We start from the raw sequence: 12,151 nt of genomic DNA, 5'->3' as shown, positions 1-12,151 counted from the left end.
GGAAATAACTATTAAGAAGCACGGTCCCCTCCTTACGGCAATCTCTGAAGCTCGTCCAGCTGCGCGGCGGCAGCCCATGTGCGCCTGCGCGGGTCAAAGTAACATCGAATAAACAGCTGTACACATGTGTGGGTTGACTGGACCGCACTCGTCTCTGAGCGAAGTCACCTTGATAGGGGTGTTCTTCAAAGGGCCGCCCTTCTCCCTCCTCGGTGCGTACTGGTTACCATTACACCCTGTCAATGTCTGTACTGTTGTAACCCCCCTTACACACACACACACACACACACACACACACACACACAAAAATAAGAACACAAATATGACCAATTTTTATTGATTTTCAGTCACACGAAAGAGATTCCATAAAAAAGTATGACATCACTTAACTTACTAAAGTCCAGTGGTGGGAAACGTATTCAGATTTGAATTAACCTACTACAATTTTTCATCAAATTAACAAGTAACTAAAGAATGTAGTGGAGTGAAAAATACAATATTTTCCTCTGAGATATAGTGAAATAGAGGTAAATAGAATAGAGGTAAAATGGAAATGCTCGAGTACAAGTATTTCTAAATTGCAGTACAGTATTTAAGTAAATGTTAGTTAGTTAGTTGGTTAGACACTGGACACACCCATTCTTATTTATTTGGCAGCAGTTGATACATGATCTAGAATTGATATCACTGTGTGTTGTTTGCTATTCAGTTAAGCAGATCATGATGGAAAAACCCTTACCGTGAACAATTCATCATTATTTGGAAAATAGTTGAGACTGAGAAGTATTTATTATGACTGGACATTACAGTGAAGCACATCTAATTCATTTTTTGTTTGTGATTATATTAATATAAGTGATAAGTAAGCCTAATAGTTTGGGCATTCAAGATATGACCCAGGGGAAGGAAATTCAAAAGAGACATTTAATAAGAAAAGAGCCAACTTGAAAATAATCAGTTTCGTTTTCGGACTGTAAAAAGTACTCTGACTTTATGGTGATGCAGAAAACAAAATATGAGTCTAATCGTTGGTGTTTTTTTAACATTTAAACCTATTGTTTGCTGTCTATGTGAATGCATGCATACAGAGTTCATGTCTGCGTAGTTTATTGATGAAATAGAGAAACGGACACAAACACAAAAGCGCATACAAATCCAAGGACAGGTCTTTTATTTTCTTGTGTAACCAATTACACACTGTTTTGAATGTTTAACCCACTGTAGTACAGCTATTGTTCCTTTTTTCCTTTCACTGGATTAGTCTCTCTCCATCCACTGCTATATTGTGCAAACAAACCAAGAATTAGGTCACCAATGAGCCTGCGTTGACTCATAAGCTACTTTTGAACCAAACATATTTACATCACTCGGTAGTTGCAAAAGTAACACAATGTTAACAAAGACAGATCCAACAAATGTATACACAGAGAACAAAAAGAGCCCACTCATTCATTGTTGATGTAACAGAAAGGCTTTTATCTGTCATTCCAACGCTATACTGGCTATGTAGTTTCAGTTTATCAGTTTCACATCCATCTGGCAAAAATATGTATTCAGTGCAGTGAGGAGAACATTCACATTTACAGACATTAATATGAGGGAATAAAGACTGAGAAATGGGACTTTAATTATGTAGCAAACTTCACACATTACATCCATCTCAGTCAGACTTTGCCCAATTCCTCTGTGATCGAAACAGTGTTTCAAAATGCAACAATCTTGATTATGTCCACACACTTGCTGTCTTATGTTTCTTGTGAGCCTGCTGGTTAGTTTATATTGGTAGAAATGGTTGAAAGATTGAGTAAATCAGAATCAGATCAGTCTACGACCGGAACTAATCTATAATGCATAGAGCATAATTGTGCTTGGACTGAACTGCATAGTGTGTGAAGGAGGCATGTAGGGACAGCTGAGCATGGAGAAGCTAAGATGACCGACAAGTGTAGCTCTGGGTGCTGAACATTTAATTTATGTCACTCTCAACTGGAGGAGCTAGGGGTGATGACAGCAGCTCCCTGGGGTTGTGGCCAATAAAGTGAAAGAGCCAACACTTTATGGGGAGAATACAGTGTTGACATGACAGTGACGGTAACTGTGACACACCTTCGGGGGAACTTAACTAATGTCAAAAAGATAGAGGTCAGTTCACTCACTTAAACCTGTGCAATTCAAAAAGGCAAAAACCCAGGCCAACAGCCCTAGTCCTGATCTCAAACACTCAGTCTCTGAGCTACGTAACAGACACAACCATGTCACTAGAGTTTGCTGCAAAAGTAAATACAAATAATAGGAGGTATAAAATAGTCTTTTCTGTATCCACATGCAAAAACATCTCAGTATAAAAAAAACAACCAACTTAAGAAAGACTAGCGACGTAAGAAAGGTAGTGGAAATCCACCAATCATCACCACAAGAAACATGTTTACCTTCATTAGTTTGAAATGTCAAACCGAACTCTTACTGTATGTAAAGGTGGCATACCTATGTTTTGATAATTATACTGACCCTATCTAATATTTTAAATGGATGGTGAGGCAAGTTTTAAACCCGTTCAGTAGAGCAGAAATAACCTTTACAGTTCTGCTAGTGGATGCTTTGGTTTTCCTTTGTCCAGGAGTACCGGTTATGTACAGTAGGGAATGTGGTACATTGTCTGTGATCACTGAAGTCCTCACCACAGCAGTAAAACACGTCTCGATTTTCACATTGAAGAATGACCAACAAACACAGAAAAAACTAAACATTCCAGTTATAAATATCCCAGAAACGTGACACAAATCAATATGTAAATAAATAATCCATGAAGCGAAATCAATTATAAATAAATATGAATACGAGTAAAGGAAAAATATTCCCCCGTGATTTGTCGCTTCAATTCAGTCCTTTCCAGGACATGATGTCATATAGGGGAGAGGAGAGTGTCCCGCTCTTCGTCTGCGACCCAGGTAACCAGGAGGCCTCCTGCTGAGGGCCGGACCATGTAGCGCTAAGGAGGAGGGGGAGGGGGGGTAAGCACCAGGTGGGACGCTAGGTTGGGGGGGGGGGTTTAATGAGGGAACCCCCATCCAGAGTGTCTCTGTCTCTGCGTGACTCTTTCCAGACCGCAGCAGCGAGGTTAGGTGCCGGGGGGCTGCGGTTGCTGGGCCAGATAGTTACGAGGGTCGCAAGGGGAGAGAAGGCTACTGCTACTGGACAGGACTGTACCGTGTTCCTGGAGGTCTGCCAACAATTTAGGACTGTAAGAATGCAGAGAGACAAGAGAGGAGAATTAATACGATTGAGGGGAAAAAAGACTGCCGACCAACGGGAACAGTGGTTGGATGAATGAGGTTACCCAAAATCAACAAACAAAAATGCCGGCCATGTGATGAGGGCAAAAAGGCTGACATGGTTTTCTTAAAGGAACATTTTAATCGCTTTCTTGCAGTAGGAAACCAATATTCCCCCATAAAGTCAAAGTATTCCTTTAACACCACAAGGAAACGAGGAACAAGGACAGGGCTGTTCATAACAAACGTCAAGAAAACATCTAGAACGAAACAGGATTGGAGAATGTTGGCTAACCAGCAACACTAAAACCAACAGAAGATGTGGTCATTAAATAGAACGGGAATGGCGTGTTTATTATGGCGCGTAGTGGATGGATGGACAAAGAGATAGATGTCAATGGGCCGACTACTAGCAGGTTGGACAGCGTGTTACCTGCGGGCTCGGGAGGCTCTCCCTCGCCTTAGTTGTAGGGAGAGTGACGGTACTGAGGCAGCAGGCTGCTGACAATCTACAAGAAACTGATAAATTAGACAGATATACAGAGTGGTGACACTCCGGGTTAGACAATGGGACAGAGAACACACGGAGGACCAGACAGGGGGAGGATCTCGTCAGAGAATATGGTATAAAATGTTTAAATAATGTAATTGGATAATCATCCTCATTTGGTTTCTCTTGGATAAGAGATGTGTTTCTCTTGCGGTGGAAATCAGTGTTTCACTGTGTCAACGTTATATACTGCTTGTCAATTACAGAGTATGCTTGATAGTGTGGAGGTATCTAAACCAGGCTCATCTGATCACATTGACCGGATCAGTCTCTGCACCACGAGACAATCAGCACTGGACGAAGAGACACAGATATGGACATATTTACACATGCACACACACTCACACACACACACACACACTGGAAAATCCAATACTATATTGATTTGTAAAGCACAAAAAGAGAAGAACACACATGCAGTGGACATACTGCTGAACAATCCAGTCCGGCTCAACTCCAGAACACCTGCTGCTCAATTCTATTCATAAACTCCACCAGTCATGCTCTTCTGTTCCACTTCAACGTTGTTCGTTTATATGGCGTTGTGTTATCTTAAAATGTTGTTTATGCTGTTTTGCTTATGCTATATACATCCATCCATCCATTTTCAATACCGCTTATCCTCATTAGGGTCGCGGGGGCGCTGGAGCCTATCCCAGCTGACATAGGGCGAAGGCAGGGGACACCCTGGACAGGCCGCCAGTCCATCGAGGGCAATGCTATATACACTGTGTGATTATTATCTGAGTTAGGACACAGGAGAGAGACAGGATAGAGTGAGAGAGAGGTCGAACAGCATTTGACAGGAACCAGAATGTAAATGTTCTCAAACACTGCTATCTGGTGGAGAAAACTGGGAATACTGTGAGAGGTTTATCAAGAAATGGATCTAGTTTATCCTCCTCTGCCTTTCTTTTTGTATACTACGCATGGGCCAAGTAGAGAGGTGTACAAAGGGACTGTCAAATAGGAGGTTGAGGCACAGAGAGGAGGTCTGACTTGTTTACATATTACTCTGGACAACTTATCAATAACCAAGTAACACACTTCAAGCCTGTCAAATGCTTTTTGACTGAACGTTTGAGGTGACGAAATAGGCATGCAAGAATGAACTGGAGGAAATATAACTTACAACACCCACTAGTTTTATGGAATAGAATAGTTACATAACATTTGAATAAAAATGTTAAAAAGATTATTATAACATGTTATTAATGGAGTCTGCCACAGGGAGGTGCTGTGAGTAGCTGTGTGCTGAAGCAGAGGCTGCAGCCATATTTTGCTTGGTTTTCACTTTGAAACACTTCCCAGTGCTCTAAGAGATGGATACTTAATGTCACACTTTATGGTAGCAGCTATTTAGATGCAGAGAAAGACGCCTGATATCACATTCATAAGGTGTGCGTGAGAAAAGTATATGCAGTCCAACCTTAACAATAAGAAAAAGGCTGTTGATTGCTGCTTTGGGGATGGAGCAAGCTGTCAGGGGCTCCTTCTTCCTGAGTGTTGCTGCATGTTCAAACCATAGACATGTGAAACCAGTTTCCCTCCCTGCTGTGTCCCACATAATCCAGTGGCTTCTGTGAACTGTGTACATGGTGGATATCGGTGCTGGGTGTGGGGATGTTGATGCGTCATCGCCTTCTTCGAATGTGAGGAGACACTGAGGCAGGGCTACTGGCGCTGTGAGACGGGGACAGTCGACCTATGTCTTGTCTCGAGTAAATGAGTCGTCTGAACTCTAAGGTTAGCCGCTCAGGGTCGGCCATGATGGGCTGTGGGCCGAAAGACAAGTGAGGGTAACTGATGTTCGGTGGAAAAGTTAGAGCTGAGGTCTGGATTGTTTCAGAAAGTGTGTCTGAAGTCCACGCAGACATGGATGGACAGGCGGTTAGTTCTACAGAGGGAGGACTAGTGAGAGTCAGGGAGGTGATAATGGGGGGGCTGTGGAGCCTGGTGGGACTGGAGGGAGCCGTGAAGGCGCCTCTGCCACTTACTTTGGGCGGGTTGCTTCTAATCCTGGGCACTTTAGCGCCGCGGCCCCGGTAAGTCTCCTCGTGGTCAAACTCCAGATCCTCCAGCCGTTGGGTCAAGGCCAGTTTCTGCTGGATGGCCATACGGAGGAGGGAGTTCAACGTCTTCTTCTCATCCTCTGCTGCCGCCAGCTGCCTCTGCATCTCATCCAGCTGAGTAACGTACTCATCACATCTACAGAGAGAGAGAGACAAAGGTACAGAGGGAAGACACAGATTCAGTCTGGACCTATTTATGTTTTTTACGGAACGTTTACATTTCCCCTTTTGCAGCTACAAAAAGGCCTCGCACTCCCCCTCTCACCTTGTGGCAAACATGGCCCTGAGAGACGAGAAGGTGGCGGCATCTTCTTTCAGAGCCTTCAGCTCGTTCCTCAGCTTCATCATGGTCTCTGTCACCATCGTTTTTTCATTCTCGTACTTGCTCTTCAAATTTGCCAGTGCACCCTCTGCTGTCTGCGGTGAGGACAATGTTACATTTTATTACAGATCTCTGACACAAAAAGGACAATCGCTAGGTTTCCTTCAGTTTGCACGGATATTACATCGTTCCTGGTATATTAAGTACAAAGTAAAGTTCTCTTTCACCTGTTTATTGGCCTTCAGCACAAGCCTGAGCGTGGCTATCTGCTCTCTCTTGGTACTGAGCAGGGACTTCAGTTTGAGGATCTCCTCCAGGCACAACTCCTTGTCCTTGTCAAGCATAGGCGCCAGCTCCCTAGCTGCGGCCCTCTGCCTGGACAGCTGCAGCGAGCGGTCCACAGCCCTCTGGAGGTGTTTGATCTGGTCTCTGATGATGGCGTTCAGGTTGTAGATATTCATGGGCTCCTTCCGCAGGTCTCCACTGGCCTCCGAGGGCACCGGAGACGGGCAAGGAGAGACGCTGATGACTGGGGAGCCCGTGGGGTTGCGGGTGGGGCTGCTATGACAGGAGTCCACTGTGCCGGTCGTTGTCTCATTGTGACGGGCGTCCCTGGACGGGGAGTCCATGGGACTGCGCGGGTGCTCGGAGGAGCAGGCTGCGGATGCTGCAGCGAGGCGCCGGGCCAGGCGAGGCGAGAGCAAAGCCCGGTGGTCGTCGGAGCCCTTCAGGCTGCCACCGCGTGTGACGCGGCTCTGGCGGTAGTAGTCCAGCATGACGCGGTTGGGTGTCTCATTGTTGCACAGACAGACGTGGTGGTAGAGCTGCGCCAGCTCCTCGCTGAAGGTTACCAGCTCATCCTGTGCTGCATTCAGCATGCCCTGGCTCTCTGTGGCTGTGCCCGCGGCAGCTCGCAGCTCTGCCTCCAGGCTCGCCACCCTCTCCCTGCTCTCACGATAGCTACGCTCCAGGTGAGTCACCTGCGTGGAAGAAATCAGTTGGACCGAGTGAGGTTAATGTCGTCCAATAAAATCGATACTTTGTTGGCTGTTGCTATGGATGCAGTAATGAAAACATAATAATGACGAACCTGGTCACTTAGTGCCGGGACCCTGTCGTCACCGTGGCTGTCCCCCTGCCCCTCCACAGCCTGGTTGTACTTCTCCTTCAGGGCCTTGAGCTCTGCTTTCAGGTCGATCACCTCCGTCACTGCCACCTTGTACTTGCACTCCAGGATCTCGAAGCCGTGGATATCGGGATCCCGGTGACCGTTGGCTGGTGGTGAGAAGGAGCCGCCATCCGGTTTCTCACTCTCCTGCGGGTCATCGAGCTCTTTGTCCCCGTTGAGACATTTCATGCCGCTGACGCGCTCCGTGAGGCGATGGACCCGCTCGTTCTGCTCGGTCAGGGCGCCCTGCGTGTGCTGCAGCTGGGTTTGGGACTCCTCCAGGTTCATGAGCAGTGACGACTTCTCGCGCTCCACCTGCAGGACCGGAGACACACGAGAGAGTCAAGACAGTGAGGGAAGAATGCAATGCTGCATACATGTTTAATGTGATACTTTATATATTCGTATATATAATACTGCATTGATGTGTTCTGTCATGTTAACAGATCAAACATATTTAACCTAAAGAAAAAAGGACACACACTGTTAGTAAAGACATTTGGTACTAAAATGAGGTGCTGTTCAGTACTTCTTGTGGAGCGTGCTCCCCCAGCGCTGAAAGGGTGAAACTTTATTGATCCAACTCTTCGATCGCCGAAGAAAACCAAGCACATTGGACTCAAATGGAATGGAGTGTTCTTTATACATTGAGACAGAAAAATCAAGTGGCAAATTAGAGGCCTGATGCTGTTGATCTTTAACAGAGTAATGAAATAACTTGAAAAAGAACATTGATTAGTAGGTAATTGTGTTTACAGAGAAAGCCACACCGCTAATATTGCAGGCATTAATCTAATTGTTTGAGTTTCCCTGAGGAACTCAGCTCGGGCAAAAATGAACAGTAATGACTTGATTAGATTTGAGCATGAATCTGATCTACCTTTGATTTGTAAGCATTCATCTGGTGTGTGGTGATAAATGCAGTTCCTGTACTTTTACATAAGCCCTATATCTATAATCTGTTTATGGAAACTTGTCTGATATTTTCTCTCTTTCTTTGGGTGTCACCTCCCAGTTAGGCCTTCATGTCTGTCTCCTTGTCTCTAAAGTAAAAGCAGAATATAGTCAGATTATGTCTCTGTATTGCCTTGGCCTGTTATCCCCTCTTAAGACCCACCTGCAGCAGCTGCTGTTTGAGCTTCTGCATCTCCGACAGGTTGAGCTCACTGAACAGGTCTGGCACGGGGTGCAGGCCTTCTCCTTTCCGGCCCGGTCGGTAGTCCCCGTTCATCTTAGCCAATCCGGTGCCAGTTTGAACGTGGCCGTTGCGGCGATTGCTGTCGTCATTGTTGCCGTTGGCAGCAGGGATGGCGCTGCCGTTGGTCCCGTTGGTGTCCTCGGGGAACTTGATGCCCTCAACGGCAGTGACAGTGAGCGCCAGATGGGCCCCTGCGCCGTAGACACTGTCACTCAGGCTGATGTGGTGGGCCAGTTCCTTTCTCAGATTGTTCTTCTGCTCGCGCTCACTCTTGAGGGCATCCAAGGCCTCCTCCAGCTGACCCTCAGAAATGTCCTTCAGTCGTAATGCGTCTTCCAGCTGGCTGTTGAGCAGAACCGTCTCCTCCTCTAGTACTTTGATTTCATGTTTCAGTCCCTCATACTCCACCTGAGGAACAGCAGGAACAGGAAAGATAGAGCAGAAAAGCTTGAATTGAAATACTTAATTACATTCTGAAGCATTCTGTTTGTTCGGGATTTGATGGCCCAATCCCTGGTCACAGATAAATTAAGAAAAGACATTAATAAAGTATTTTCCCTTTTAAACTCTTTGTTTAAAAATGAAAATATTTGTACACACAAAACTTATTTTTACTCAGTATTCAGTAACATATTTGGTTATGCTTTTTTCCAATATTCAATTAAAAAACAAGCTGGAAGATGTGGTAAAAATGTGATGTGGCTTTTTTTTCATTTGAGGTAAAACCTGTCACTTATTTTAATGTAATATGTACAGAAAGATGAGCAACATTAAAGTCTGACATCACATCACAAGATATACAACGTTAGTCTACTCCAGCACAGGTATTAGAGAGAATGTGACTAAAGCCCACACAGGCACTGTGACTCTAATTGAAGAAGGGATACTGTAGCACCTTAAGGCAAATAAAGGAGGATGAGCAGTGTTTGACTGAGGGCATCCTGGAACTCAAAATAAAGGGGACCACATTTGAATGTGGTTTTGGAAGGGATTTCAAGGAAACTGAGCGTGAGTCATTGATCTCCACTGAGAAGGGGCTTGGTGTCTCATCATTGAAGGCGATGACACATCTGCATGAGGCAGAAGTTATTCTGAGTTGATACTGACCTGGCTCTGCTTGAGCGTAGACACCAGTTTCTGCAGCGTGATGTTCTCCTCCTCCAGCTCTGTGTAATCCTGAAGCAGTCTGGTCTCTCTGAACTTGTACTCCTTGACCTCTTCCCTCATCCGGCTCCTCTGTAGCTCCAGCATCTCATTACTCTGGAGCAAAGAAAGATCGGTTCAAGGAGGAGGAAAGGTTTATAACCTAAATCTATGCTATAATGGACACATAGTTTGTCCAGAGAAAGTCATATCACTCATCCATATGTAAAGTCTACACTCTCAGACCCCTACTGCACATACTTCTCTCTGATAGCAAGGGATCAAACTATTTTCATTATCTTAAATACAATGAGTCGGCACGTTCAGACTTTCAGAAATATCCTTATTTCGGCTCACCTGCTGAGCAAAGATAGAAACATGAGCATCTGCTGGAGCAGACAAAGTGTCGATGAAAGGAATGCACCTGCAGCAGAATTAATAAAAACGTAGTAGCACTGGGAATATATTGAGACCTCAGCAAAACCATCATACACAACTACTAGTTATTGCATCAAAGTGCCTTTACTCTGGCCCCTTATGACAAGCAGATTAGGAAGGATGGTCTTTTTTTTTTAAAACAGACATGAGTAAATGTGTACAGTACAATGCAACTGTACTGGCCTAAAGCATTGTATTAAGTATGGAATAGAAAATAATGAGCATTGCATAGTATACATGCTCATGTGTGTCTCACTGCAGAGCTGCCGCTCAGCGCATATGGCCAAAGTGCTGACCCAGAGATATTGTCAGGAGTGGGTGGGTGAACTCCCAGGGGGAAGACACTCAGAGAGCTGAGACACACAGCCTCTTCTGTGCTGTTTCTAAATGTATGTGTGCTTTTTAGAACTGGCAACTGGGCTGAAACTAAAGACCATTATGATACACTGAATCTTGTGATGTCTACAGTAGCTGACAGCAGCGCCTATACTTTTAGAGCCAATGGAGCTACAACTGTAAAGTACAGTAAGACTGCACACAAATTTTATAAGTACCCAGAAAAAACAAATGACATTTTAGTAACAAACCTTATGAGCATAAATACCAAATACATTTTTGGATGACGTATAATTGATTATAATGACCTTTCCTTGTGACTTCTTGTCCAGTCACATTGTCATGACAGTACAGATAATTACACTGAGCTGGGTAAGAAGTGGACCAGATTAGAGGTCAACAGAGGCCATAGAAGCGTAGCTGATCAGGGGCTACAGATGCCGGGGTCAGGGTCAGTGTGGCACACAATGCTGGCAATGTGCCTCAGCCCTCATCGGGAGTTCACAGCACAGACTGTGACTCTGACAGCTTTATTGGATTCATGATACAATGGCAAACATGGCAGAGGTCCAGCAATGCTGCAGATATTCATCATTACCACCATCACTGTTGCTGCGGTAATGAGGAATACATGCAACATTTTAATGCAGGATGGAGAATAATTATACAGTAATATGACTTTTTGAAAGTTTAGAGATTTCATTTATAAGGATAGGCAGAAGTAAAAACAAACTGTAGGTGGTTACTGCAAATACATTTCTTAATCATTCCATGTTCTGACTAAAAACTGCAAACTAAGCACAGCAAATGAAACTTTCTCTGGCAATGAGTCAAACTTTTTTCCATAAATTCTTTCTTTGATGAATCTGAATAAATAAACTAAACTGAAACTAAACTGAATATGTAGATCGTTTTTGTGAAAGCTGCCCAATTGAAAACATTATGTTGCATAATGTGGGATATCCCAACTTACATGTGGTGTGTGACATTACTCTGCTTACATTCACACTGTCATATGTTGAGAAATGACGTGCAGCGAGGACCTCATGACACTCGCTGGTGGATAGAGTGGATGAGAGTGTGTGTCCTGTGGGTGTGGAGCTGGTCGTGGGACGAGAGCAGCCTGGCTCACTCTGGCCCGACACATGTGCCGAGCTCAGGGTATTTCACTTATTCCCCAGCTTAGCACCGGATTTGCCCCCCACAATGGGGTCTGACCCCAGCTCGAACTCTTGCGCTGCCCGACACCAGTAGCTGCAGACATCTACGCACATGCATATTGTTTTCTCTGTTGGGTTTGACCCCCTTTCTGCCACTGTGAGCATTTGGCATTGTGTAAAAATGTAAAAAATATGGAAAATAGTTGAAAGATGCAAAAATAGGAGACGGTTTGTTGTAGTTTGCTGACAATCCTGATACAAGATGCAGCCGGTGAGAAAACCTTTCAGAAGAAAGGAGATCTTTTACTGAAACTCAACAATCACCAAACCGTTATGTAACTACAGCTCATATTGCACTTTTACAATAACATCTTTTCCCCATTATAGTTGAAGTGTTCCCAAGTTTTAGCAATATTACCATCTACACAAAAACACATTTTAAAGTAATACAACACATTAATGTGTTAGATAGTTAAAACTACTAAAAGCAAT

General features: G+C 44.5%; 1 protein-coding gene across 1 annotated transcript in view; it reads right to left on the bottom strand.

The window, feature by feature from the left end:
* Positions 1 to 1,143: 1,143 nt before the first annotated feature.
* bicd1a (bicaudal D homolog 1a) overlaps positions 1,144 to 12,151 on the bottom strand; it is a 30,040-nt gene continuing 19,032 nt past the window's right edge. The window contains exons 3-10 of the mRNA XM_034535398.1: positions 9,690 to 9,842; positions 8,502 to 8,990; positions 7,307 to 7,699; positions 6,444 to 7,196; positions 6,160 to 6,311; positions 5,820 to 6,030; positions 3,706 to 3,781; positions 1,144 to 3,239 (exon numbers count right to left, since the gene is read on the bottom strand). Of these exons, the coding sequence (XP_034391289.1) occupies positions 3,734 to 3,781; positions 5,820 to 6,030; positions 6,160 to 6,311; positions 6,444 to 7,196; positions 7,307 to 7,699; positions 8,502 to 8,990; positions 9,690 to 9,842 (2,199 nt within the window). The 3' untranslated portion in view covers positions 1,144 to 3,239; positions 3,706 to 3,733. The remainder of the gene's footprint in view (positions 3,240 to 3,705; positions 3,782 to 5,819; positions 6,031 to 6,159; positions 6,312 to 6,443; positions 7,197 to 7,306; positions 7,700 to 8,501; positions 8,991 to 9,689; positions 9,843 to 12,151) is intronic.

The sequence above is a fragment of the Cyclopterus lumpus genome, chromosome 6 (genome assembly GCF_009769545.1).
Source record: "Cyclopterus lumpus isolate fCycLum1 chromosome 6, fCycLum1.pri, whole genome shotgun sequence".
NCBI lineage: Eukaryota > Metazoa > Chordata > Actinopteri > Perciformes > Cyclopteridae > Cyclopterus > Cyclopterus lumpus.
This window is presented reverse-complemented; position numbering and strand designations above follow the sequence as displayed.